At 47.7% G+C, this 23,344-nt stretch overlaps 1 protein-coding gene across 2 annotated transcripts; it reads left to right on the forward strand.

The window, feature by feature from the left end:
• Positions 1-570: 570 nt before the first annotated feature.
• Positions 571-23,333, forward strand: LOC144166363 (uncharacterized). Of its 2 annotated transcripts, none has more exons than XM_077695889.1 (3): positions 571-1,607; positions 20,666-20,763; positions 22,089-23,333. In XM_077695889.1, exon 1 carries the CDS (start codon positions 638-640, stop codon positions 1,190-1,192), a length of 555 nt encoding a protein of 184 aa, XP_077552015.1. In that variant the 5' UTR covers positions 571-637; the 3' UTR covers positions 1,193-1,607; positions 20,666-20,763; positions 22,089-23,333. The 2 variants fall into 2 exon arrangements, with proteins under 2 accessions (XP_077552015.1, XP_077552008.1); XM_077695882.1 differs by having other exon boundaries at positions 20,649-20,763; positions 22,089-23,331.
• The last annotated feature ends 11 nt before the right edge of the window (positions 23,334-23,344 follow it).

A 23,344-nucleotide genomic window follows, 5' to 3' on the forward strand; every position in this document is an offset into this window, starting at 1 on the left:
TTTGTCATGGATTTGTCCGCCCATGCTTCATTGTGAAACCGAAACATTTACGTACTCTGTAAAAGTATCACAAAAATAAGAAATAAAAATTACAATTTAACAATAACACAAATAAAAAACAAGTATACTGACATATATGTCCCGAAATAGTAATTTTTTTATTTTAGCGTTGGGCGGAGCGTAGGGCCGCCATAACAATCAGACAATATTGTGTAGGGCGACATAGCGTTTTTTCTGTATGTAGGGCTACAGTGAACTAGAATATTGTAATTCCAATATTCCAATTAAGAATAGTATAGAATATTCTATAGAATAGAATAGAATAGAATATTCCAATATTCCAGTTCACTCTAGTAGGGCGTTTTTTCAGGCGCGGTTGGCAACACTGGTTCATGGTGGCAATGCCATAGAAGGCATTCAGGGAGAGCTGGGGTGGTCCTCGTTTGAGGCCAGAGAGGCCATTGCCAAGCTCTCCTATGAGGAGCGCGCCTTCCAATTACCGGAGGACAGCGTCGTGCGATGGGTCCTTGACTACAGTGTGTACAGGGAACGTCACACGCGCTGGTCGAAGAGGACTCGGAAGCTGAGGTCACTTTACGGGCTCGCAGCACCGTGCCTCGAGGGTGGTCAGCCAGCCATGACTCCCAACACCCTCAGGAAGCTGGCGAACCAGAGGGAGGAGGCGAAGTGGCGTGATGGAGCGGGAAAGAGGGTTACCCTGGCAATGTACGTCCGAGAGAAAAGGTCGATACGCAAGGCGACTTGCTACGATAACTCTCGGGGCAGCGACCTGCTGGCGGAGGCGCGGCTGGGAGCCCTGCGCACCAGGGTCTGGCGGAAGAGGACGGGTGGTACACTGCCTACGCAATGCGTGGCGTGCGGTGTGGTGGAGGAGACGGTTAAGCACATCCTCCTAGACTGCACGGCAATTAAACCAGCACCGTCGGCCGCTACGCTGGAGGAGGCGCTCGGCTTCAGGACACAAAGCCCGCACGGAGCCGCGCATGGTGAAGCAGACGACGGCCCCACCGGCCCGCCCTTGAGCCTGGCGAGCGGGGCGACATCGCGTGAGGAGATGGCGAACGCTGCAGCGGGAGCGACGCTTGCACCAGGGGGCAACGCCATCCAAGCGTCCAAGCGGCGCCTGGAGGACTGGTGGCGAATGTCCCTGGCGTGTTGGCAAGCGCCATGAACATTGCCGAATGTAGCGGACGCTATGGTTTTTGTTTCTGTTACTTTGTGTTTTGAGTTTAGTGTGTGTTTCAGTTTTTATTGCCAATTTTTTATTGCTAATTTTTTTTTTACGTATAAGTATAAGCACTGGCTAGGCACCCGTCGCGGTTGCCGCCCGTTACGAAGGGAAGAGCCATATCCACATCCACATCCAGCCGGCGGCGCCGGCCGAAGTAGCAACGATGTTGACGATGTCGTCTTGGACTGCGCATGGTGACGAACCTCGCTTGCGGCCGTGCGGCCCCCGGTGACAAGCGGGGAGCCGCCAGGTCGCTGCTAATACGCACATGTCGTCGGCGGCGACCAGCACCTCGCAGAAACTTAAGCAGCCAGCGTAGCGTATCCCGCCAAAGGACTCGACGACGACCCGAAATGTGAGTGTCCTCCCCGTCGACACGGCTACCTTCTTCACATTGTGGCTGTTTGGCTGGTGGACATCGCCGCAAACGACCTGAGAGGGCTTTGCGTGCTCATTTCCGCTGCCACAGGATACAGTGCAGAGACAAGGTCTATTTGTCGCTTCAAACCTGCCACGGGTCGAGTTCGTTCGTTGGCTGTTGCGTACTTGGCGAACACGTTGTCCACGCTTCGTTAGCCTCTGCACCAGCCGTACCCCAATCGATAGGCCTCGGAGTTGCGCTTGAGTGGCCTAAGGAGGGTGATGGTGATCGTGGCTATAACGGCCGGCCGGCCGGCCAGATTTGGTAGTGTAGTGAAAGGCTGTGTCTAGTCACTAGAGCGTGGCGTCCGCGATCGGCTACCGGCGGTCCTAATCCCCCGGAGGGCAGTGCTGTTAACTTTTTGGGGGGCAAAGTCGCCAGGACGCTTCCTAAAAGTCGCCAATTATAACGAAAAGTCGCTAAGCACTGATCATGATGATTACTTTTTTTCGGAGATTTTTAGTTTTTGACTGGATTTTTAGTTTTTGACTGGCTGAGTGCTTGGAACGGCTACTGACGGCCACCTGCGGCCGCATTGCACGCTAAAGATCGCAGCGCCACAAAGGCTTGATCCTGTTTTGGCCATTGGTTTTGGCGTCACTTTTCGAAGCTTGTTCCGAGCACTACCCTGTTTCACAATATTTTATGCCTGTTTAGCACACTGTAATTCAATTTCTCAAAGTCTCCAAAAAAGTCGCTAAGACTCCAAAGAGATAGAATTGTCGCTAGCACGACTGAAAACACGCTAAATTTAGCGACTTTCTCGCTAAGTTAACAGCACTGCCGGAGGGAGCGTAAGTTGAAAAGGGGGCGTGGCCGCGTTTTTCGCCGCACCGCGGCGCGCGTAGCCTAAGGAATTTCGGCAGCCCAGGGCAGACCAACATGGCTACTGTTTCTGGACATAAAGGGAGCCTATGACAACGTAGATAGGGGATTGCTGTGGCATATACTGGAAGAAGAGGGGATTGGGTCAGAATTTGTGGGGCTGCTAAGGGAAATATATGAAGATAACAAGGCGCATATTACATGGGAAGGGCGTACAGGCACAGAGCCCGTGTACATTCGAAGAGGTTTAAAACAGGGGTGCCACCTTTCGCCATTGCTGTTCACACTTTACATTAGAGGAATGGAAAGGCGATTTTAGGAGAGTGGATTAGGCTTTGACATGTCGTACCGAAGCAATGGAGAGTTGGTGGAGCAACGGATTCCGGGATTGATGTACGCGGACGATATAGTGTTGCTGGCAGATAATGCGGAAGACCTTCAAAAACTGGCCGACATTTGTGGTGATGAGGCAACGTACCTAGGCCTACATTTTAACCCACAGAAATCTGGAGTCATGGTGTTCAACGAGGAAGCTCATACAGCACCAATAAGAATTCAACAGGAAGCCATACCATTAGTAAATAAGTACAAATACTTGGGGATCTGGCTTAATGAAGGAAAAGGCTACCTGAATGTCCATGAAAAACACCTCAAACTGAAAGGGAGACGAAATGCAGCAGTAATGAAACATAGAGCACTTTGGGGATACAATAAGTACGAGGTAGTGCGAGGCATCTGGAAAGGGGTAATGGTGCCGGCGCTCACGTTCTCTAATGCCGTATTATGCTTAAAGTCCGATATCCTGTCGGGACTGGAGGTTAACCAAAAGGCAGTCGGCAGATTGGCACTGGGAGCTCACAGTAAGACTACAAATGAGGCGGTACAAGGCGATATGGGTTGGGCTTCATTTGAGGCGAGGGAAGCGCAAAGTAAGATACGTTTTGAGGAGTGGCTTAGACATTTAGATGAGAAGAACTGGGCAGCCAGAGTGCAAAGGTACGTGTACCTTAAAAGTGTGGACACCCAATGGCGGAAGAGGACGCGAAAGCTGGCAACTAAATATACCTTGACCGCGGCAAATAAACAAGGGAGGGCAGTTAAAAAGTAAGTGAAGGAAACAGAGGCGCTCATGTGGAAAGAGAGGATGGAAAAGAAGGGATTGCTGGGAATCTGCAAAGCAAGCAAACAAGAGATCCGGAAAGAGAACTTTTATGACAACAATAAAGGTAGTGCGTTGCTCTTTGAGGCACGGGCTGGCTGCTTGAGAACTCGAACTTACATGAGCAAATATTCGTCACAGGATGAGACGTGTTGTATGTGGCAGAGATAAAGAAACAATTGACCACATAGTAATAGGATGCCAAAAGATTCAGCCGGATAGAATTGGGGGAAAGTCCTACTTCCTGAGGCACTGGGCTTCGCAATTGATGGAAGCATTAACTGGTCAGCAGTAGGTATTACCAGAGTCCTTCAATGCTTTTCTGGTCACGAAACTCCGGCGGAGGTTTCATTCAGGGACAAAAGCTGCCGCTAGGATCGCCCCTGTTAACGTGCAGGCTTCGCCGGCGGGCGACGACGCTTGCGGGCCGGCTGTTTCTTCGTCGGCAACGCGCCTACTTTCATCTGCTCTTCATTTCCACCTGTAAAAACGCGAGCGAAGTGTGCATGTTTTTGAGTCAGTTGTTGTCGCATAGCTCAGCTGTGAAATTGAGGCAAGACCACAGATGTTACTGAGGCGTGTATGTTGCAGTGTTCGTTCGTTGCGGCAGGAACCGCTACGTTCTCGCTATGAGAAGGCGGACATCTGACGTTTTCAATTTTTGACTAGCCTTTGCAGCCGCCTGCATGATTTGAGTTAAAGTTAACTAGCGCCAGAATTAAATTGTATTCAGCTCTGGGCGACATGCTGCGCTGAGCAAATAGGTGTGCAAATATACACATACAGCACGTTGGGTTAGCGCTGTGTTTGCCCTATTTTATAGCGCGCTAATAATGTAAAAAAAATATCCGAGATTCGGAAACTTAGCGTGAACAGCAGGAAAAAAAAAACGCTCACAGAATGGAAGCAGCATAATGGGCGCGCGGAGGGGCCAGGGTAGGAGTAAATTCTACAGCCTTGAGCGACCGCGGCTGTCCTCATAGGCATAGGGTGTCGACAGATAAAAACTCACCCGCTCAGTGCCTGTCACACCCCTCCCACCCAAACGGCAAGTTAAAAAACATTGACTGATTGATTATGAGGTTTAACGTGCCGACGCTACACCGGCAATGGGGCGCGCGCCGTAGTGTAGCGCTCCGCATTAATTTTAACCACTCAGGTATCTTAAACTTGCGCCGAAATCTCGAACACACAAGCGTTTTCTCTTTTCGCCTCCATCAGAAAAGCGGCTGGGAACCCGCGTCCTTGGGCTTATCAGCACAACGCCTTAGCCCCTGGGCAAGCGCGGCGGTCAAGTTAAAAAAAAATATATATATATATGCAGGCAAAGATAGCCATGCTCCGCTTTCCAAATTCAAAATGTCTGATTGGATAACCAAAATCACAGTAGCTGCAGTCCCATTGTTGTTCAGTGCCTAAACACGACGACATTTTGCAGACGGATTTTCTCGTTGTGAGCGCGACCGTGGCTAGGGCTTCGTAAAATACGCCGGCAGGTTTTCAAATATCTGGGGTATGGCATCGACGCGGAGCTTGAGCTTCTCGCACTACAGGAGCACAGATTGCCCACTTATTTTAAACTCATCGGCTCGAATAATGCCCGTAGGGTCGAAATGTTTCTCGCACACACGAACGGCCTTCGACTCGAAGCTGAAAGCGTCCGTCTCCTGTTGTGGAATGGCTCGTTTCCACCTGTCGCGTTGTTCGCGGTCGCTTGGGAGGCAGAACACCGAAGCCTTTTCCGTTGTACTCCGATAGCCAGAGCGGCAACCAGGTACACAGCACGTCAGAGGCATGGTAGTTCACATAGTTTGCCCTTCGTGATGAGTGTAAACAGCTATATCACACAACAAACAGCAGCAAGCTCGCGCTCCAACGCACTGCAAATGCGGCCGCCGCCGTTCAAGCCGCCTTCACCGGACTCGTAGCGCCACCGTGCGGGAGCTTTGGTCCCCATATGAAGCTCTCCCATAGCGTTACGGAGAAGTTTCGTGACCAGAAAAGCATTGAAGGACTCTGGTATTACTAAGCAGCGGCTAGAGTATTGGTGGAAAAAAAGCAGGGAAGTCGATAAAATAACATCCCAGCCAGGGGTAGCGGCAGGGCAGAATTAAAAAGAAATCCGAGTTGAGGGACTAAATTTCAATTCAAACTACTAAGATAGGCTAGATGGCGCACGCCGTCACCCCGATTCAAAGGGGAGGCCTTTAATCATCATCATCATCATCGCTTTCCCTGGCGCGGGCGGGAGCAGGGGATGAAAACGCTGCCTTCGCAGCCTGTGTGCAACGTTTAATAAAAAGTACCGCACACCAATGCAGGAGAGAGTTAGCAGTTACTGGTGCCATTAGGGTAGTTACTGGTACTTTTAAATTTTCTACATAGACTACGTCCGGAGTGACGCATAAGTTAATTCGTTGCACAACAGTATTCCTTTTTACAGCCACGCATGGTTCCAAAAACAACACGTTTTCAGATTTCTGAAAATCTCGTACATGTTGTTTCGAACGCACGGAACGCATATTCTGTGCGTTCCGAGCGAGAACCAAATTATAGTAATTCAACTGACCGAAATCCAACCATTAGTAAACACGAAAATACCCCCATGTCGTTTTCTTTTTTCTCCTTTAAATGTGTGTTTTTTGCAAATAAAGTAGATGACGTGGCAACACTACTTGAAAAGATTGGCACAACTTTTAACGCGAGTCTATTTAGAGACGTGGTATACTTCAGCATCAGAAGCGTATACTGTCCAAATGACTATCGGTATTTCTTCCGCAATAGGCAGATTAAACGTGCTGGTGTCGTTTATTGGCATGCATGCTTGCATATACAAATGCACAAAGAGACTTCCAGTCTACCATAAATGGACGTGGTCTAAGTAATGTCATAAAAATCTTTGCCCCAGTTTCGATTGGTAGTTCTCCCCTTGATTTGTTTATTCACTAATATCCCGAACAACTTACTTACAGCCGATGTTGTGCATACAGATATTAGTGATCACCTCAACTGCTCCCCGAAAAAAATAATGCCCTTAATATGTCATGCCAACAAATTATGTGCAGAATATTACCCCAGCAAATCTAGAAATTCAGAAACAGACTTTCGAAAAAATACACATGTAGAGTCGATAGCGGTGTGAAACGCATGGCGGAAAACCATGACTTTTTCACTCATGGCAAATAATTTGGCATATTAAAATAAAACACAAAAAATGATTGATTCGTACCCCTGGAAGCCTAACAGATTATTTGACTCGTAGTCGCCTGCCTATAAAGGATACACGAGAGCTTATCGGTATTGCGCTGTTTTCGCGTGCACGCACACGCACGCACGCGCACACACACACAGGGAGAGAGAGAGACCCAGAGCGTTCGAAATGACTTCAAAGGCAAAAAAAGCATTTTTCGCGCAGCAATATCGTGTGAAAATGCTGTAACAGCGGAAAAAGAATTCAGCACGCTGGCATTCATTCTGCCCGACACGACAGAACCCTGGGCTATGATGTTTGGCTTTCAAACTACCACTAAACCTGCGTGCAAAGGCAATCGTGGGTGTTAAACAACACAAGTTAAGCAATTTTGTAGTTGTATGGTCGAGTCAAAACACATAGACCACATATTGGGAGTTTTCTGGCATGAAAAAGAGACAACGAAGGCTGATTTACAACCCAAAGTGGTGGCAGCATCGGCCAGACGAGCGTCTCTTCAGCCTTAGGCTAAGGCCGCCACCCCGCGGTGGGAATAGGAGTTTACAAAATTACACCTCTCCGCCTGGCTCCGCGCCGAATGGGACGGCCGGAGCAACGGCGTGCGGCCGGTGGCCGATCGCGGAGGCCACGACTAGAGCATTGAGTTTCATACTAATATATACTAGAGGGAAATCTGGCACCACTGTTTAGGGGAGCCGCGCTTCAGCGAGCGTTCCGTCATGTACTCGGCAGGTACAGTGGTGATCTCACTAAAGGTGAACACGGGAGCACGTGGCCGCCGGTACTATCAGAGCAGTCTACCGTGCCCAGCGTGAACCATCACGCATGCGCTGTGCGTGCCGAACAAGACTATGCTTTCAGCGCGCGCACAGCATCATCGGAGCGTCTGCGCGTCGTCTGCTATGTTTATGGCGCATGTAGCGGTGGAGCTATCAGACACTGTATGAATGAGTGGAAACTAGAATCCACGTGAAGAATGTTTCCGTGTGAGCGGTAATTCGTTCTTTAGCTCCAGTACAATGGGTTAGGCACAGCAGCGTAACTCGCCCACTTGTTTCAAACAGACTTTATCAAAAGATCACGCAGGTTTTAACAGCACTTTATTTTTGCAAGTGCCGACAAAAAGTGTTTTAAATGCACACAGCACGCAATTCAAGGCTTCGAAGGTGGTCACTCAAAGGTGGCGCAGGCGCTATGACCTTCATTCAATATACGGGGAAAACTATTATCCTTTACATTTTTATGCAAGGCTCCAGGAATCGCGGATCAAAGCAAGGCACCATTAGCAGATGACTGAGACGCAACATAGCAGACGACAAGCGGATGCTCCGATGACGCGATGCACGCGCTGAAAGCAAAATATCGCTGGGCACGCACAGCGCATGCGTGATGGTTCGCGCTGGGCACGGTCGGCCACGCGCTCCCGTGTTCACCCTTAGCGAGATCACCACTGTACGTTCCACTTGTCCTTGGCATGGCTCATGAACAGGCTGAACGTTGGCTATGGCTGCAAAAAAGCAACAATATTACTGTAGATGATTCATGAAATTTGTTTTGTCATTATAAAATTGAACCTCCAAAAGGTCAGTAGTTTTATAGAAGCTTAATGTATGATGAACAAGAAAGAATGTTACTTTTCTTCGTTGATTTTGGCTTCGGGACAAAAAAGAAGCCGTATGGCTAGCTAAGCCAAGCAGGCGAGGAACGTCGCTAGCAGCAATGGCGCCGCCCACGGCGGCCCGTGACTGCAGCGACAGATTTCCCTCTAGTATATATATCTATGAAACTCTATGCACTAGAGTGCCGTTCGACGGTACTATAAGCACTCCACTATATCGACGGCCACCGGCGTTTTGTAAAAAAAAAATTCTGCGTCTGGCACTACATCACTCTGCTTAACATAAAGCAAGGCAACCTAACCTAAACTGACATAAAAGGACCTAACGAACAGAAAGCAATCATTTAAAACACCAAAAACTAACCTAAGCCATAAAAATTATAGTTCAATTTAAAAGTGAAAAAACAAACAAACAAAAAAACGAGACAAATGCCAGTCTCGAAACACCGACCTCGACATCTAGAGACTATGACCCAACCCCTACACCACACCGACAGACATTTTGAGCGGTGTTAGTGTAATCCTAAATATTCCAGTGTCGTCGGACGGCACTCTAGCCATGCCTGCTGCGCTGAGCTAGAGTGCTGTCGTACAGCACTCGAGACACTAGGGCAATGAAAAGCGGAGGAGCTGGCCTGAGCCCGCCATCCTCCTGGCCTGATCCATCACGGCCTGGAAAACAGCCGGTGCACTCGCTATGCCACAAGGCAATCGCTGGAACCTGAAAAGGCCCAAATGCGTGTCCACCGTGAGCGATTCCTGTGCTCGCTCATCCGGTTTGAGCTGCAAGTGCACCTGTGAGAGGTCAATGACCGAGAACACGGTTCTGCCTTGCAGTACTGCGAAAATATCCTCGGGCAGAGGCAGTGGATAATGGGCCAGTTCTATAACCCGTTTACGGTGCAACGATAGTCGCCACAAATCCTCAGACCTATGCCGTCCTTTTTAGGGACGATCACTAGTGGTGTGGCTTAGGAACTTTGCCTGACACTATATATGATTTCTACTTTTTCCACCTTCATCAGTTTCTGCACTGCTCGCGAAGTGCGTTGCGACACTTGTCGCACCTTCCAGAACATGGGGCATGCTCCTACCTTGAGCACAATGCTACCTTTGAATCCTTTTATCGAGTCGTACCCCGGTGCAAATACGTCCCAATATTTCTCGTTTAGGGGTACAGTTGTGCCTCGTTATAAGAGACACGGATGTAAGAGACAAATGGGTATAAGAGACACTATTCACCCACATGGTTGGCTGCCCTATCTTTCCCATTAAATTGACCCCTTTTATAAAAGACATCGGATGTAGAAGACAGTTGGTTATAAGGGACAAGTCATCCTTGAACTTTAATCAATAATCTCGCTTCTAACAGACATTTTAACTTCAGATGCAGTGCCACCAGTCACTAATTGCAGTTGCTTCCATTGTGGAAACACAGGTGGACAACAGACGCCTGCAGTCGCTATTTATTATAACTTCTGCAAACACATAGTGGTCCAGTCAGCTATAAAATGAAGATGAGTAGCCCTGCAAATGGAAATGCAACTTACAGAAGTGGTTGAAGCTTATTGCCATCCATTGGAGCGCGACCGCACATGCGAGCTCTCCCACTCGCGTAGCTCCCAATCAAGGAGCATCGCAGATGTTGAGTCCTGCAAGCATAATGAATAGCCTGAGCCCACAGCGGAAGAAGCTGTGCGCTGTGGCTATTCATCAGGCTTGTGAACTCAACATCTACGATTCATCTTCCACAAACAGTGAAAGGAAAAAAAGCTTGTAGAATCGGTTGTAAAAAACAGTGTAAATACAGTCATGAAGCAAACAAAGATTCAGAACTGTTTCATAAATTCTGGGCACCAAAAAAAGGTGGTGGGTTATAACCCACCACCTTTTTCTCTGGTTGTTTCCCTGCCACCGACGATCATGTCTGTGCATCATTGCCTCAAATCCTGGCTAACAATGACAGATCTGTGCAAAAGCTGGCAAGATTTCTCATTCTTACTGGTATAACTCAGCCCTGTTTTTCTGACCTCGCAGGTTTAGATAATGTCAGTCCTCAACAGCCAACATGCACCGGACTGGTGATCCATAGAAAAAAAAAAATGGCACAGCTTGTGCTAGTGGTGCAAGGCTGGAGGATCCGCAGAGCTGGCAGTCCCTCTCCCTTTGTCGGGAACCCGGTTGTTGCATCATCATCATCAGCAGCAGCAGCTGACTAGGTCCATTGCAGGACAAAAGGCCCCTTCCATCGACCTCCAGTTCCTCCTCTCCTGCACCGCTTGAGTCCATTCTTTGCCTCAGAATTTCCTTATTTCGTCCCTCCACCGGGTAATTGGACTTTCTCTTTTTGTAGACCTGCCTCGACATCCACTCCGTCACCCTGTTAGTCCACTGATTGTCATTTCGCCCAATACGGGGCCAGTCCAAGTACATTTCTTTTTCTTTATTTGTACTATGATATCTTCTACTCTATTTTGTTCTCTGATCCAGGAAGCTCGTTCCCTGTCTCTGAGTGTTGCTCCGATCATTATTCGTTCCATGGCCTGTTGAGGCGATGTAAGTTTGCTTTCAAGTAGTTTAGTAAGGCGGCAAGTTTCCGCTTCGTATGCCATCGCCTGACTCGTATTTCTGAACTTGTCGCTGAAAGTTCGTCGTGACTGGCAGGCCCGGATTGTTTCGTCCACAGGCTTTCACATCTCTTCCAAAGTGCATCACGTTGCAACATAGGTTGGCAGCTTGAGATAAAGTAATTGAGCTGGAGGATTGCAGATGAACTAACGAAAGAGATGAATTTAGAACTACATGAACCAAACTAAGGAGCCTAAATAACAACTGAACTAACTGGATTACGTAATTACAGAGTTACAAAGCCAATTTCCAGCAAAGTAATGACAGTTATTGAGGCCCATTGAAGTGCAAGGACAGGGTGTCTACCAACCTGGAAAACAGGGAAAACCTGGAATTCTCAGGGATTTTGAGCAGTCTGGAAAAACTCAGGGAAAACTCATGGAATTTGTCCTTCTATCAGGGAAAATTAGCTGTACTTTATAAAGGAATCGAAATTCACGGTAATGCTGGCTCAAGTAACAGCACGTCAAAAGTGGACAGCTCTCCGGAGCTGTCGCTGATGGCGCCGTCTGAAGTCTTCGGTTCCAGTGAGAACTAGCTTCATACAGCTTGCGAGTCACTCCACCCCCCCTCCCCATTTCCCCTCCAGACCCCCTGTACGCTCCCCTTGTGTTCTGGCATGTTTTCCAGACTCCTTAAAGGTGGAAGAAAATTTTGCACGCCGGGATAGCTTGTTGGGGCAGCGTAAGGGAGTCTACAGGGGCAGGGGCAGTAGTAGCTTTCAATCCTATGCTGGAACACCTGACACCATCTACTGTGGTTTCTAGTTAGTTGACGCACGTTGCGAATCTTTGAGATGTGAATCTGGCGTAATAATAAAAACAAATTTCTCTTATTTTCCAATTTTAAAAAATCGCAGCTGTGTTCAAAATACTTCTTAAGTATCAAATATAGACATTGTACCCTGTTTTAAGAGTTACCTTTAACTGCAAGCCAGCACTATATTACGCTGCATAGAAAGACAACATGTTTCGGCTTCGTAGCTTTCGCTGCGTGCCAAAAAACTTTACGCCGAGTCACAATAGTGGGGTGTAGTTGAGGTGTTTCTGATTTCCAATGTGAATCCCAAATACTCTTCCCGCTCATCCTGCGCAGCACTTTGATGCTAGAAGTATGGTGGCATTTAACGACACCTAACGTGACGGTGTTTAAGATGCAGGTGTCCCTCATCCAAACCAAAAAAAAAAAAAACTCTTTCAAACAGTGAAATACAGCACCGAGGCATTGAGTGCGAGCTGAGAACATGGCAGCATGGTGTTACCATTTTTTTTTCGATATTTCATTCACTGTGAATTTTACTACCACTCTGTTATGTTTTCTTTTTGAATGAGATAAATGTTACTGGTTCGCAATCCAACTTTATTATGTTATATTTTGATTTTATAAGGCGCTTTTTAGAGGGTGACAGCAACCGGTGAAGGGGCGTCAGCCCGTGTTGACGTAAAATAGAGTTCTGTGTCACTCAGGGAATTTATCAAAAAGACTCAGGGAAAACCTGGAAAACTCAGGGAATCTCAAAATGTCAACTTGGTAGACACCCTGAAGGAATAGCGAGAAGCCAGCAATAGTGTGAACAATAAAAGCAGTGATAAGCACCACATCTGCATCACAGACGTGTAATAATCGTCATTTGGTCTGCCTGTAAACAAGCTGGGAAACATGCTGCTGTCTGAAATGAGCTGCATGAACTTCCTGTCAGTGCCTGAAATGATTTCGGTTTCCCCATGTCAATCTTGTGACAGTAAAAAAACACCTGTAAAATGCAGGAGACCAACATTGTTATTTTTTTGCACCTAGCTGACACGAGATTTAACCACCAATTAATTAATGAAAGCCATTGAACTTGAAATATCTAATCGACGCTCATAGTAACAGCGCAAACAACACAAGACAAAAAGAAGAGGGCGCAAACACAGCGCTGTGTTTGTGCCCTCTTCTCTTTGTCTCGTGTTTGCGCTGTTACTATGAATATGTACCAACTCGCCCAACCGTCCGTTTTAGCTAATCAACACGAAAGGTAGTTTCCCGCCTTTTTATGCACCCTCATTGCTAGTGCCAGTGACTTGCTGCAAAGCAGCATGCAGGCATCGGAGGCAGTGCATGCAGTTGCTGAGGGTACCGGAGTGGCCTGCCTGGCCACGGCCGCTGCCAAGCACTTTCTTCGGATTGCCTGCAGGCCGCGTCTCGCACCACTCCCTCGTGCACCTGCACTAGAGCACTGCACGGGCCCGGGCCGCCCGAAGTCGGTTATTGGCGGGCCCGGGCCGGGCCCGGGCTCAGTGCCGCGGGCCCGGGCTGGGCTCGGGCTCAGTGCCGCGGGCCCGGGCCGGGCTCGGGCTCAACACCACGGGCCCGGGCCGGGCTCGGGCTTGAATTCATAGGCCAGGCCCTTAATAGTTCCGACGTGAAGTGTAGAAAAGAGCATAAAATTGAATATTCTGAGTTTACTTTTACGCGCTTCTTGCTGTTAGTTGTACACATTGTTTTAAAAACGTGTTTTGCTAGGGCTGATAGCCACTATACTGTAACTTTAATGACATTTCATGTACTGCATCAAGATTTTATATTTGGGTGTATAACATATCAAAGATACGGTTACAAGGAATGCCCTAGAGGGGAAGGAATTAATTAAGCCACCCTGGAGCTGTGCACCTATGTCTATGTACGTGTGTTTTAGATGTCGAACCAATCTAAATGCGGCTGCTGTGGCTGGAAATCAAACTCGCGTGCTAGAGAAGCACCACCGCTTAACACCCACTCCAGGAAAAATATTTCAACGCACGCACATACTCGTGGAATCAAATGGCGAACAAGAAATTTCATTAATACCAACTTGTGACCGAAACAACCACATGAAGTTGCCAAGAGTCTGGTCATCAAAGGTGATGGTGCCTCTCGTGTAAGAATACGAGCTATTATTACGCCCATGTGGCGTGAACTGCAGACGGTGTGAGCTGCTAAACCACGTGTACTTTTAAACCCCTTTTTTTGCGTTACAATTCAGGGCGTGCTTGTACAGACTAGATGCTCCGTCTGATTTCCGGCTACGAAGACACTTGACCAAATATAATAAACTAATTTTCTTCAACGTCTAAGACCAGGCCTGATCACACACATGCGGGCCCTCCGTAGGCTCAAAAAAAAAAAAAAAAAAAAGACCGTGCCTGGGCTGGGCGTGGGCTTGAGACGACGGGCCCGGGCCGGGCCTGGGCTTGAGACGACGGGCCCGGGCCGGGCCCGGGCTCGGTGTTACGGGCCCGGGTCGGGCTTGGACTTCACAAAGCGGGCTCGGGCTGGGCTCGGGCCTTAAAATCAGGCCCGTGCAGTGCTCTAACCTGCACTGCCTTCTTGTGCAGCAGGTTCGCAGGATTGTGTGCGGGCACCTTTTCTTTGTCACCTGGCTCCAAAACACCGTTCCCAACTGCCGGAAGGGTTAGGCGCCGCATGGTGCACTGGCAGACGGCTAGCCTGCGAGCACCTGCAGGGCTGCCTGATGGCCACGAGCCCTTGGGCAAACCAGAGGGGAGAAGCCAAGTTGGATTGCACTTGGCTTGCCTGCTGTGTGAGCAGTCTCGGACAGGCGCGAACGAAAGCAGGGCACGCTGGAGCATGTATTCCAGGGGTGTTTGCATGTCTGGCCTCATGAAAAGAACACCCTGGATAACCTCTCCAGCACTTGTGAATTAGGGCTTATGTTGTCCGCACAGGCTAGGGTTTGTGAATGAGCAAAACATTGACAATGGGGTTCTATCAAGGCCTGTGGGCTGTGCAGAGATAGTGTGAACACAGTTTGCTGGTCATCTGTGGACCAGAGATTTCAGGTTGTGTATGGGAACGCTGAACACCTGAGACGCCTTGTCGAAAGGCTTTGCTATCTGGCCACTGGAGGCGCTTTCCAGTGGCTTTGATCTGTGTCCTGCGCGCTGCGCTTTACTCCAGTGGCTTTGATCTGTGTCCTGCGTGCTGCGCTTTACTCGATCATGCCGCCATGTAGCGGAAGAGGGTGGTGAGTTCCGCTTTCTTCACCTGCAGTCCATGTGCTGGCGGGGACATCCACACCTGTGAAGGGGCCGTTTTTCTTCTAGGGATGCCAGCTCTCTTGCTCAAGCTTGTTCTGTTTAACGCCTTGTTCATTGGGCCGCCTCTAATAGAGCCATTTTTCTGTTCTGGACGGCGGACAGCGTCATTTTTTTGCTCAGTGGGCCGTTTAAAATCTTCGCCCTAATAAGGCAGAACAGGATAACGTAGATTGACCTCACACAAAGGCTGAACTCCTCGTTAGCCACGCTCAGGGGCCTTGAGGGTGCACTGGGCTGCATTAACCCTTTCGGCCCTGGTGTCCTATATTTAGGACATTACCAAAAGTCTTCTAGCAATTTGAGAACAAAACGAAAACAGATAGTTTTCTGGGAAATAGTTCTTTAAGTATGCCCCTTGCGATTGATATAACTATTGTTCGTTTTTTGCTATAGCTGAACACATGAAAGAGAAAGGCATTGCAGTGAAGACCAAATTGACGTCAGGGTGATTCCAAGGACTGAATTCATAGTTAGATTACATGGCTGTCAATCGAAAAATATTTGCACTACCAGCTTCAATTTTTGTATGTGGGTTGAGTTCTTTCCAAAATTTAGGAAAACAAACAAAAATATTTTTTCTACTTGACTTTAAAATTTAATTGCCTAATGACCGACTTAGTTGTCATGCCTGTAGATCGCTAATTACATGCATCACAAGCTCAATTTTTTGTTTGTAAACTAATAGGGTACAGATATTAAAGAAAACACATAGAAAAAATCTTTTCAGTAGAAAGAAAAAATTCAGGGCTTAAGCTGTGAAACGTGCCCACTCTGGCTGCGGGTTGCTTAGCTGAGGCCCTGGAGCAAGAATACATAGGAGGCGAAACGGCCCATCACGATAAGTGCGTGCGAGCGACCGGATAATGTCACAACGAAAACCAAGGCATACTGCAAAGCTTCGTCGCTACGACAGTGAAGGAGAGAGTAGCGGCACCTGATAGATGAAATTATAGCGGCCGCATTTCTTTCTGTGGCGGTGCAGTGCAATGCCGAAAGCGGCAGCCCCGCAGTTTCTTCACCTGCGGCAGATGCTGCTAGCTTAACATATGACGAGCGCTTGTGACATTATCTGGTCGCGTAAGAAAGCCTCGTTTGCCCTTCTATATTGTTCTTGCTCCGTGGCTTAGGCTAAGTTAACTTAGTTCATGAGGGGTTAATTTTCAAGAAAAGTTAAAGTATGTGCATTTTGTGGTCCAAAGAAGCATTTGTGCATGTGGGGCCATGCTAGTGAGTTGCAGGTTATTGAAACTGGTGTTCGGACAGGCTCATCTTGAATGACAATTACTGGCTGCAATTTTGTCTTGCTGCACACCACTTCAACACAAAACTTTAGTGGCTGGTACATGCATGGTGGGTATCGATGCTGTCTGTAGGCTTGTGTTGAATAATTATTACAGCACTGTGATGAAAGTGTTATGGAAGGGAATTATGACCAATAGTGAATGCACTTTAGATTTCGATGTTTGTTGTAATACTATGAATGCTTTATTAACATTGTAGAGTCAGATGCATAAGCATGTGGGTTGGAGTGCAGCCCAGCAAATTACAGCCAGTGGTTGATTGGGAAGGATTTCGCTGAAAAGCTGAAATGACAAGGTCTAAAAATTTTATGGTTGAAACAGGGGCAGGGCACGAATTGCAAGCAGTGCAACAGATTGTAGTACGAGTATTGGAAATCAAAGGATGACAACAAAAACCTATAGTAGTGCGATATTTAGGCTGAGCTTCAGCTATACATACAGTAATTCATATGGAAACTCTTTTGCACACATTTTTCTTGCATATGTCTAGTTGTATACCTTGAAATTAGTCATCCACAGTCGTCCTATTTCACATTTTTCCTTTCTACATCATACTTGAGCAGCACAGAAGATTGGACGAAGAACAGAGCAACACAGGACGAGGGCTGACTAACAACGGAATGTTTTATTCACACAGAAAGAACACAACAAAGCACAGGCATTGTTATGTGTTCTCCAGATAGCCGACCCCACAACCAAGCAGCGCTATCGACGGCGGGCTCATACAATCATGCGTGGAGATTTTTGGGAATGGCAGACGCTTCAGCAGCTATTTCCCCTGTGTAAGAATCGTTGTGTGACCAAATTCAGGGATGCAGCCACACATTGAGCAGAGGGCCGACAAGTGCGAACGAGGCGTTCCCTTTGGGAAGGTGCTCGCGCAGACGTATATTAAAGTAGCACCCCGTGCTCCCCATATAGACCGCTCCATCGGGCGAGGGGGAAACGTACTCTCGCACGCAGCAGTCGCGGGGCGCGGGCCACCTTTCCCCCTCTCTGGAGTGTGCGCGCCGATCACGGTGGGCCTGGCGCGGCTGCTTCTTTCCCTTGACTACGCTCTGGAGGCATCGCGCGTGCGGGATTACCACTAATTTACACATTATTTTATTGAAATGTTAATAAATGAGCCAGACTAGGATCTTTTGAGTTGCTTGTGTGCTTTATCACGCAAGATTTTTGGCAATTTTGTTCTGCTCAGCTCTTTCTGTACACATACTTTGTAGTAGTTGCACAAAATTCTTCTACCTTCTTTCCAAACTAAAATAGGTCACCAAAACTTGCCTCTGCCGCAGATGGTATTAGTAACATCTCCACCGTTGCTGCGGTCACATTGTGGTAAATTCAGCTCCAAGTTTTGCGTGGGCTGGCCTTGGCGATTTTCACAGTGACACCTCCCTAGGTTGTCCCTTTCCCCAGAAAATCTGAGGGGAAGGGGGCTACTGAAGGGGATTCTACCTCCCTTTTTCCCCCCATCCCCGATTCGGGCAAAATAAAGTTGTTCACTCACTCACTCCAGCCAAGAGTTCAGCCTGTTACCCAAATGTGATGTCTCTGTCGGCTACATCAAACTAAGCGACGCAAAAGCGAACGCTTGTCTGGTTGCCCAGCGGCGGTCGCTTAATATGTCCTTATACGACGCTCTCCAGGAGCTGTGTCGTTTATTTTATTTATGTTGTGCATTAGTTACACGGCTAAATTGTGCTGCAGAGCAGCTCGAAATTCTAGAAAGAGCAAGTTTTGTTTATAGTTGGCAGCAGTGCACAGTGGCTGAGGGTGAGGTGTTTATATATCGATAAGATTTAATACAAACTATGTAATGTGCCAAATACTTACGAAGTTCACCCAAAAATACCTGTATTAACCCCTGCAGAGATATGTGGCCTGAAGTCTGTTACACTGGCACACGGTTCTGCTTGTTGCCCATGGGCGCCGAGCGTATCACGGTTAGATCGTTTTGTCAATCAGTTTTTTGCAGTAAAGCAATCAAAATACCCGCTACATGCAATCCCGGACACAGACACGCAAAAAAAAAAAAAGTGAAGTATTGCGAACATATGTTCGACACTGCATTGTTTACCCACCGTGGCCCAGAAAGCCGCCAATTTAAGCCAGATCACTTAAACTGGTCCTATGCAACAACTTTCCAATTTAAAGCATATTACGGAAAAGAACGTACAACGTGCTACAACGAAAAATTCACCGAGCCGTTGCTGGCGCCCATGCACCGCGGAGCAAACGCCCAAGCCAGCGAATCGGCCAGCTACGAGAGGGCGCTGTGCACTCGAGATGGCGGTGCCCTCGTTAAAATGGTCTATACTGTTTACCGCACAACGGAATTAAGTACACCCCGTTGCTTTTGCGTGGAACAAACAGGTGGTGGTGCTTCTGTTTACACACACGACCTATGGATGCACCCAATGCTCCTGACTTGTTATCTATCCTGTCACAGAGGTTTTGCAGCTTATTCTTAGCCACAAAAAAAAAAAATGAAAGCATTGGATTTACTCACAATCTTCTCATTGCGATTGGAGATTCCATGAACATATGGAATCACCATCAGCCTCCTGCCCTTCCCTGTTTTTCATTACACATCTTTTCCTGATGTTTCAGGTTGCTTAAAACCAGGTGGAAATGAGGGTGTCATTGGAAAAACCAGCATTGCTGAGACGCTGAACTTGACAGTCAAAGCTGGAAGCCATCGCATGTTTGCAGGATTTGGTTGGTGCGGAAAGAAGGGTGTTAATGGCAATGCCGGGCTTGACAATTTTAAAATGTCTCGGAAGAAAAGCTGCGCACGTGCTTCGTGGAGCAGTGGAGGGGCAAACTCCCAGCACGTGTGACTTTTTGAATGACAGGGACACATCCAAGTTCCTGTACACAGGCCATCACGAGTTAAATCCAACCCCTGTCCTCTTTCTATGAAACGTTTAAGGATATCAATTATATTTCGCGTGAAATCACTCTTTTCTACTGAAACCAAATAATGACCAATGTAACGGAATACCCTCACAACCATTCCTTACAAGTCAGCGCTCAAAACCCTGTCTTTACTGCTCGGGAAAATGTCGCTCAGCACTGGAGCCATACAGGAAGGACCCTATGCAAATTCCATAACACTATTTCATATACCTTTCCACCTCATCTGACAAATGTCGACGACAAAAAAAAAAGATGAGCAACTCTAGAAAGCTTTCCATGCTGGTACCACACCTGCTAACAAATGCAAATTTATCATTTTGTTCAGTTATGCAGGCCTTAGCAGGTGCCAGAAACTGAGTGTGGGGAATGGATTAGAACAAATTAATGTCAGTGTTGAATGCAGTGCACTGGCTGGGTTTCTGCATGCTAAAAAAGTGTTGTGGACTTTTTTAGAATTGTATGGGAGGCAGACAGGGCGCAAGCATCAAAGCTTTTTAAAGTGAACGCCTTGATCGTATTTGTTGGACCACTGCTGAGCGTGTGGCTGCATCTCTGAATTTGGCCATACGACCATCAAGTTTGCACACAGAGGAAATAGCTGAGCCACTGCCATTCACAAACATCTGCATGCATGCGTCATTGTGAGATTGGTTTCCTGGAGAACACGTTATGATGCCCATACGTCCCTTTTTGGTGTTCTTTTCTGTCTAAATTAAACATTCAGCCATCGCTGGTCGTGTGTTCTTGGTCTCGTCTTTGGCGCTGCTCAAGTATGATTCTGACCCAAGTGGCCCAATTGTCGTATGATAAGGTCACTTTGCTTAGTTTCATGCTGCCGCACGTGCCAGCTATGCCTGTGCACATCCGCTGCCTGAGGAAGTGGGCCGGTAAACAGCTGGCCTCCGGGTGTTCACTGTCACCTAGTGATGCGGGAATGGCCGGCCACCATGCATGTGCCTGCTTGCTGGCGAGACTCTCTCCTCCGGTGCTCAGGCAGGGAGTGGATGAAAAGTGTGTGGTGCTCGGTGTTTGTATATGGGAAACTCTGCTCTGTGCGTCACATTATGGTATAAACTGGCGCCGAGGAGAATGGTGTGCGGGCGGGAAGCCAGGAGAACCTGTGCCCACGGGGTTGTCCCTGGGAGGTGAGCCGTCGCAGCTCAGAGTGGGGCTGCTGGGGGTGTGGGGCCTGCGGGGCTGGGGCAGCATGTGAGTGCATCTTCCCGATGTTTCAGTGCCGGTCATGCTGCAGGTGAGGCTCCGCTTCCCCATGAACCACGTGCCACGCCAGAGCAAAATTATCATCGCATCAGCGGGCATTGGCATTCTTCTGCTCGGTCTGCTCACCAGGTGAGTCCACCGCACTGCTCTTCGTTTCACCCCGCTTTTGTACCACTGCATTGGCGTTTTGGGATGCCTTCGATGGCTTCGATCAGAAAGGCCTGGTTTGGAGGCTCTGGGACATTTTCCTCTGCCATTGAACAGTTCTTATCTGTTGCCAACTCTGTGTGAGCTGGAAATGCCATGCCTGTTTTGCCAAATGTACGACGGGGTTACAGTAAAGGGATACTATTTTATCATCATGTGTCCCTGTTTGAGCTTTATTTGTTATTGCATTCACTCCGACTTTTAATTTTTCCACTTGAGCTTCATTTCTTGGGGCCACCATAGCTGCACATCCCCTTCTTGCATTCCCAGTTCTTTAGCTTTCCTGAGCACTCTGGACTGCCGTTTACGCTCTTCTGTATATAGCATAAGCTGAACTTGTTCCAGTAGCCTGGTGATTTTCTTTTAGCCCAGCAACAGTTTTTGTCTTGCTTTGCTGATTTCTTTTTGCATGCAGCCTATCAGCTTGGGATTTCATACTCCAGTAAGCCAGGCCTTCATTTCTGTTGCAATGCTCTTCGCAATCACTTTGTGTATACGACCTATGTCGTTTTTTGCCTTACACTGGCACCACATCAAGAATTCAAAATTTTATGTCACTACCTAAGCTCCCTTTATCTCTTTCATCTGCAGTCACCTGGTTTAATTTTTTAGCGTTTTCTATAACTAGGCTGCAATCTGTGCAGGACGGTTTGTGGCCACATTGCTATGTTAGCATTCCTGGCTGACTACCTCAACATTCTACTTCTCGCACATGTCGAAAACTCGATAGCTGCTCCATCCTGACCTTCAGTGTGGGCTGAAGTCTCGCACCAGGGTCACCGTCATTAAATTATTCTCTTATATCCCCTCAAATGCAGCCTACCAGCTATTTCCTGCCCAAAGATGTGCTACCCTAAACCATTTCAGTGGGCGGAAAGAAACATGGAAGGGGCTGATTTTTCTCTGGAGCTTTGTATTTGTCTAACCTTTCACATAGCTAGACATGAAGGACTGCTCCCCAAAGTGTGCGGAACAATCGTTAGCTTTCAAGAGCGCAGAGAGCAGACAAATTTCTGTTTCTGAAAGACCCAAATGATAGTATGTGTAGGGCAAAAAAAAAAGTCATTGCATAGACCACAGTTTTGCTCCTTTTGAAAGAACCGCAAGGGCTTGCATGCACTACATATTTTGTGTGCAGAGGATGGGCAACTTTAACGTTGACGGAGCATGCAGACAATAGTCGGATGTGCTGCTTATCCATCCTGCAGTGTTGATGCAGCCTTTGTCCTTTGCTTGTACTTTTTCAGGTGTTTCAGGAGGCGCTTTCTTGATTTGAGAACAGCTTTTGCCAATGGCGGTGAGTCGTGCGTTGGCTCTTCTGTCTGCCTGGGACAAGAGGGCACAGCGATAAATGTGACTGTGTATTGCCACATGTAATGGACAGCGTAAAAAGAACACCGATGTTCTTGTGGGTAGGTCAGGTGGGCAGTCACTCGTGAGGAGCAGTACACAAGCTTGAATAGATTATATTACCAAAAATAATTACCTTTTTAGGGGCACTTAGTGATGTTTGAAATATTTTGGCAGGTAAAAAAAAGAAGTCCTAGATTTGAGTTGTGGTCACAGGTGTGTCTTGACAGCTCTCAAATACAACCACAGTCTCAAGACAGGTGCCAAAAGTGGCTACAGTCTGAACTAAATTTAACGAAACCTGATTTCATGGGAGCCCCAATTTATCAACGATATCCCGATTCCCTCTCATATTGCCTATAGGGTCCAATGCTTTGACTGACTCAAAATAACAAGCTTGATTTGTGATGTGTCCTGATTTAACTAATCTTTTTTTAAAAAAAGTTAAAGTGAAGAGGCATTAATTTATGGGCTATTTTGTTGAGAACGACCTGAAATCTATTTAAAAATTGCAATGAGGCAGCTGACACTTATCAGTTGCTTCAAGTCTTGGGTGCGCTAGGCTCTGAAACTACCAAAACTTTACCGGACTGCCGTGCACCCGCACCAAGGGGCTGTACCTGTGATCAGGGTATGAAGTGCCCATAGGGTGTGAGCACAACAGTGCACCAGCAAATGCAGTCATGACGGGAGTTTTGCATGCTGGAGGTATATTGTGTATTGTAAGAAGGAGGTAGTTGTCAAAGACGCCACTGAAGATACAAAGCCCTGTGGCTGAAGTGATAGATGCTGCTACCATTTGGCACAAGCTGCTTCAGCGTGGCTCTGTGCATGAGAGATTCCAAAGTTTTGTGCATTGCGGGGAAGTTTAGAGTTTGAAGGGGAAGCTAACTCATCAAACAAGTTTCGACATGTCAGAGCCTCTCCATTGCGCAGGCTCTTGGGCCGGTGAATCATGCTCGCAGTGCCTACAGGAACCAGCAGAATGTGGCTCTAGTAAATCATGTTCCAACAAGCCTTCTACAATTGGCGGCCTTTGCCCTCCCACTCTATGGCACACCATGCACTGGCTGAATTCTATCGCGGGAGGAACACGGCGTAATGTCAAAGTAGGCTTGGCGGCTAATTTTCATGTAATTTGATTCCAGGGAGT

Source organism: Haemaphysalis longicornis, unplaced genomic scaffold (assembly GCF_048455015.1).
Source record: "Haemaphysalis longicornis isolate Haplotype H1 unplaced genomic scaffold, Haemaphysalis longicornis Haplotype H1 scaffold_1, whole genome shotgun sequence".
In the NCBI taxonomy this organism is placed as follows: domain Eukaryota; kingdom Metazoa; phylum Arthropoda; class Arachnida; order Ixodida; family Ixodidae; genus Haemaphysalis; species Haemaphysalis longicornis.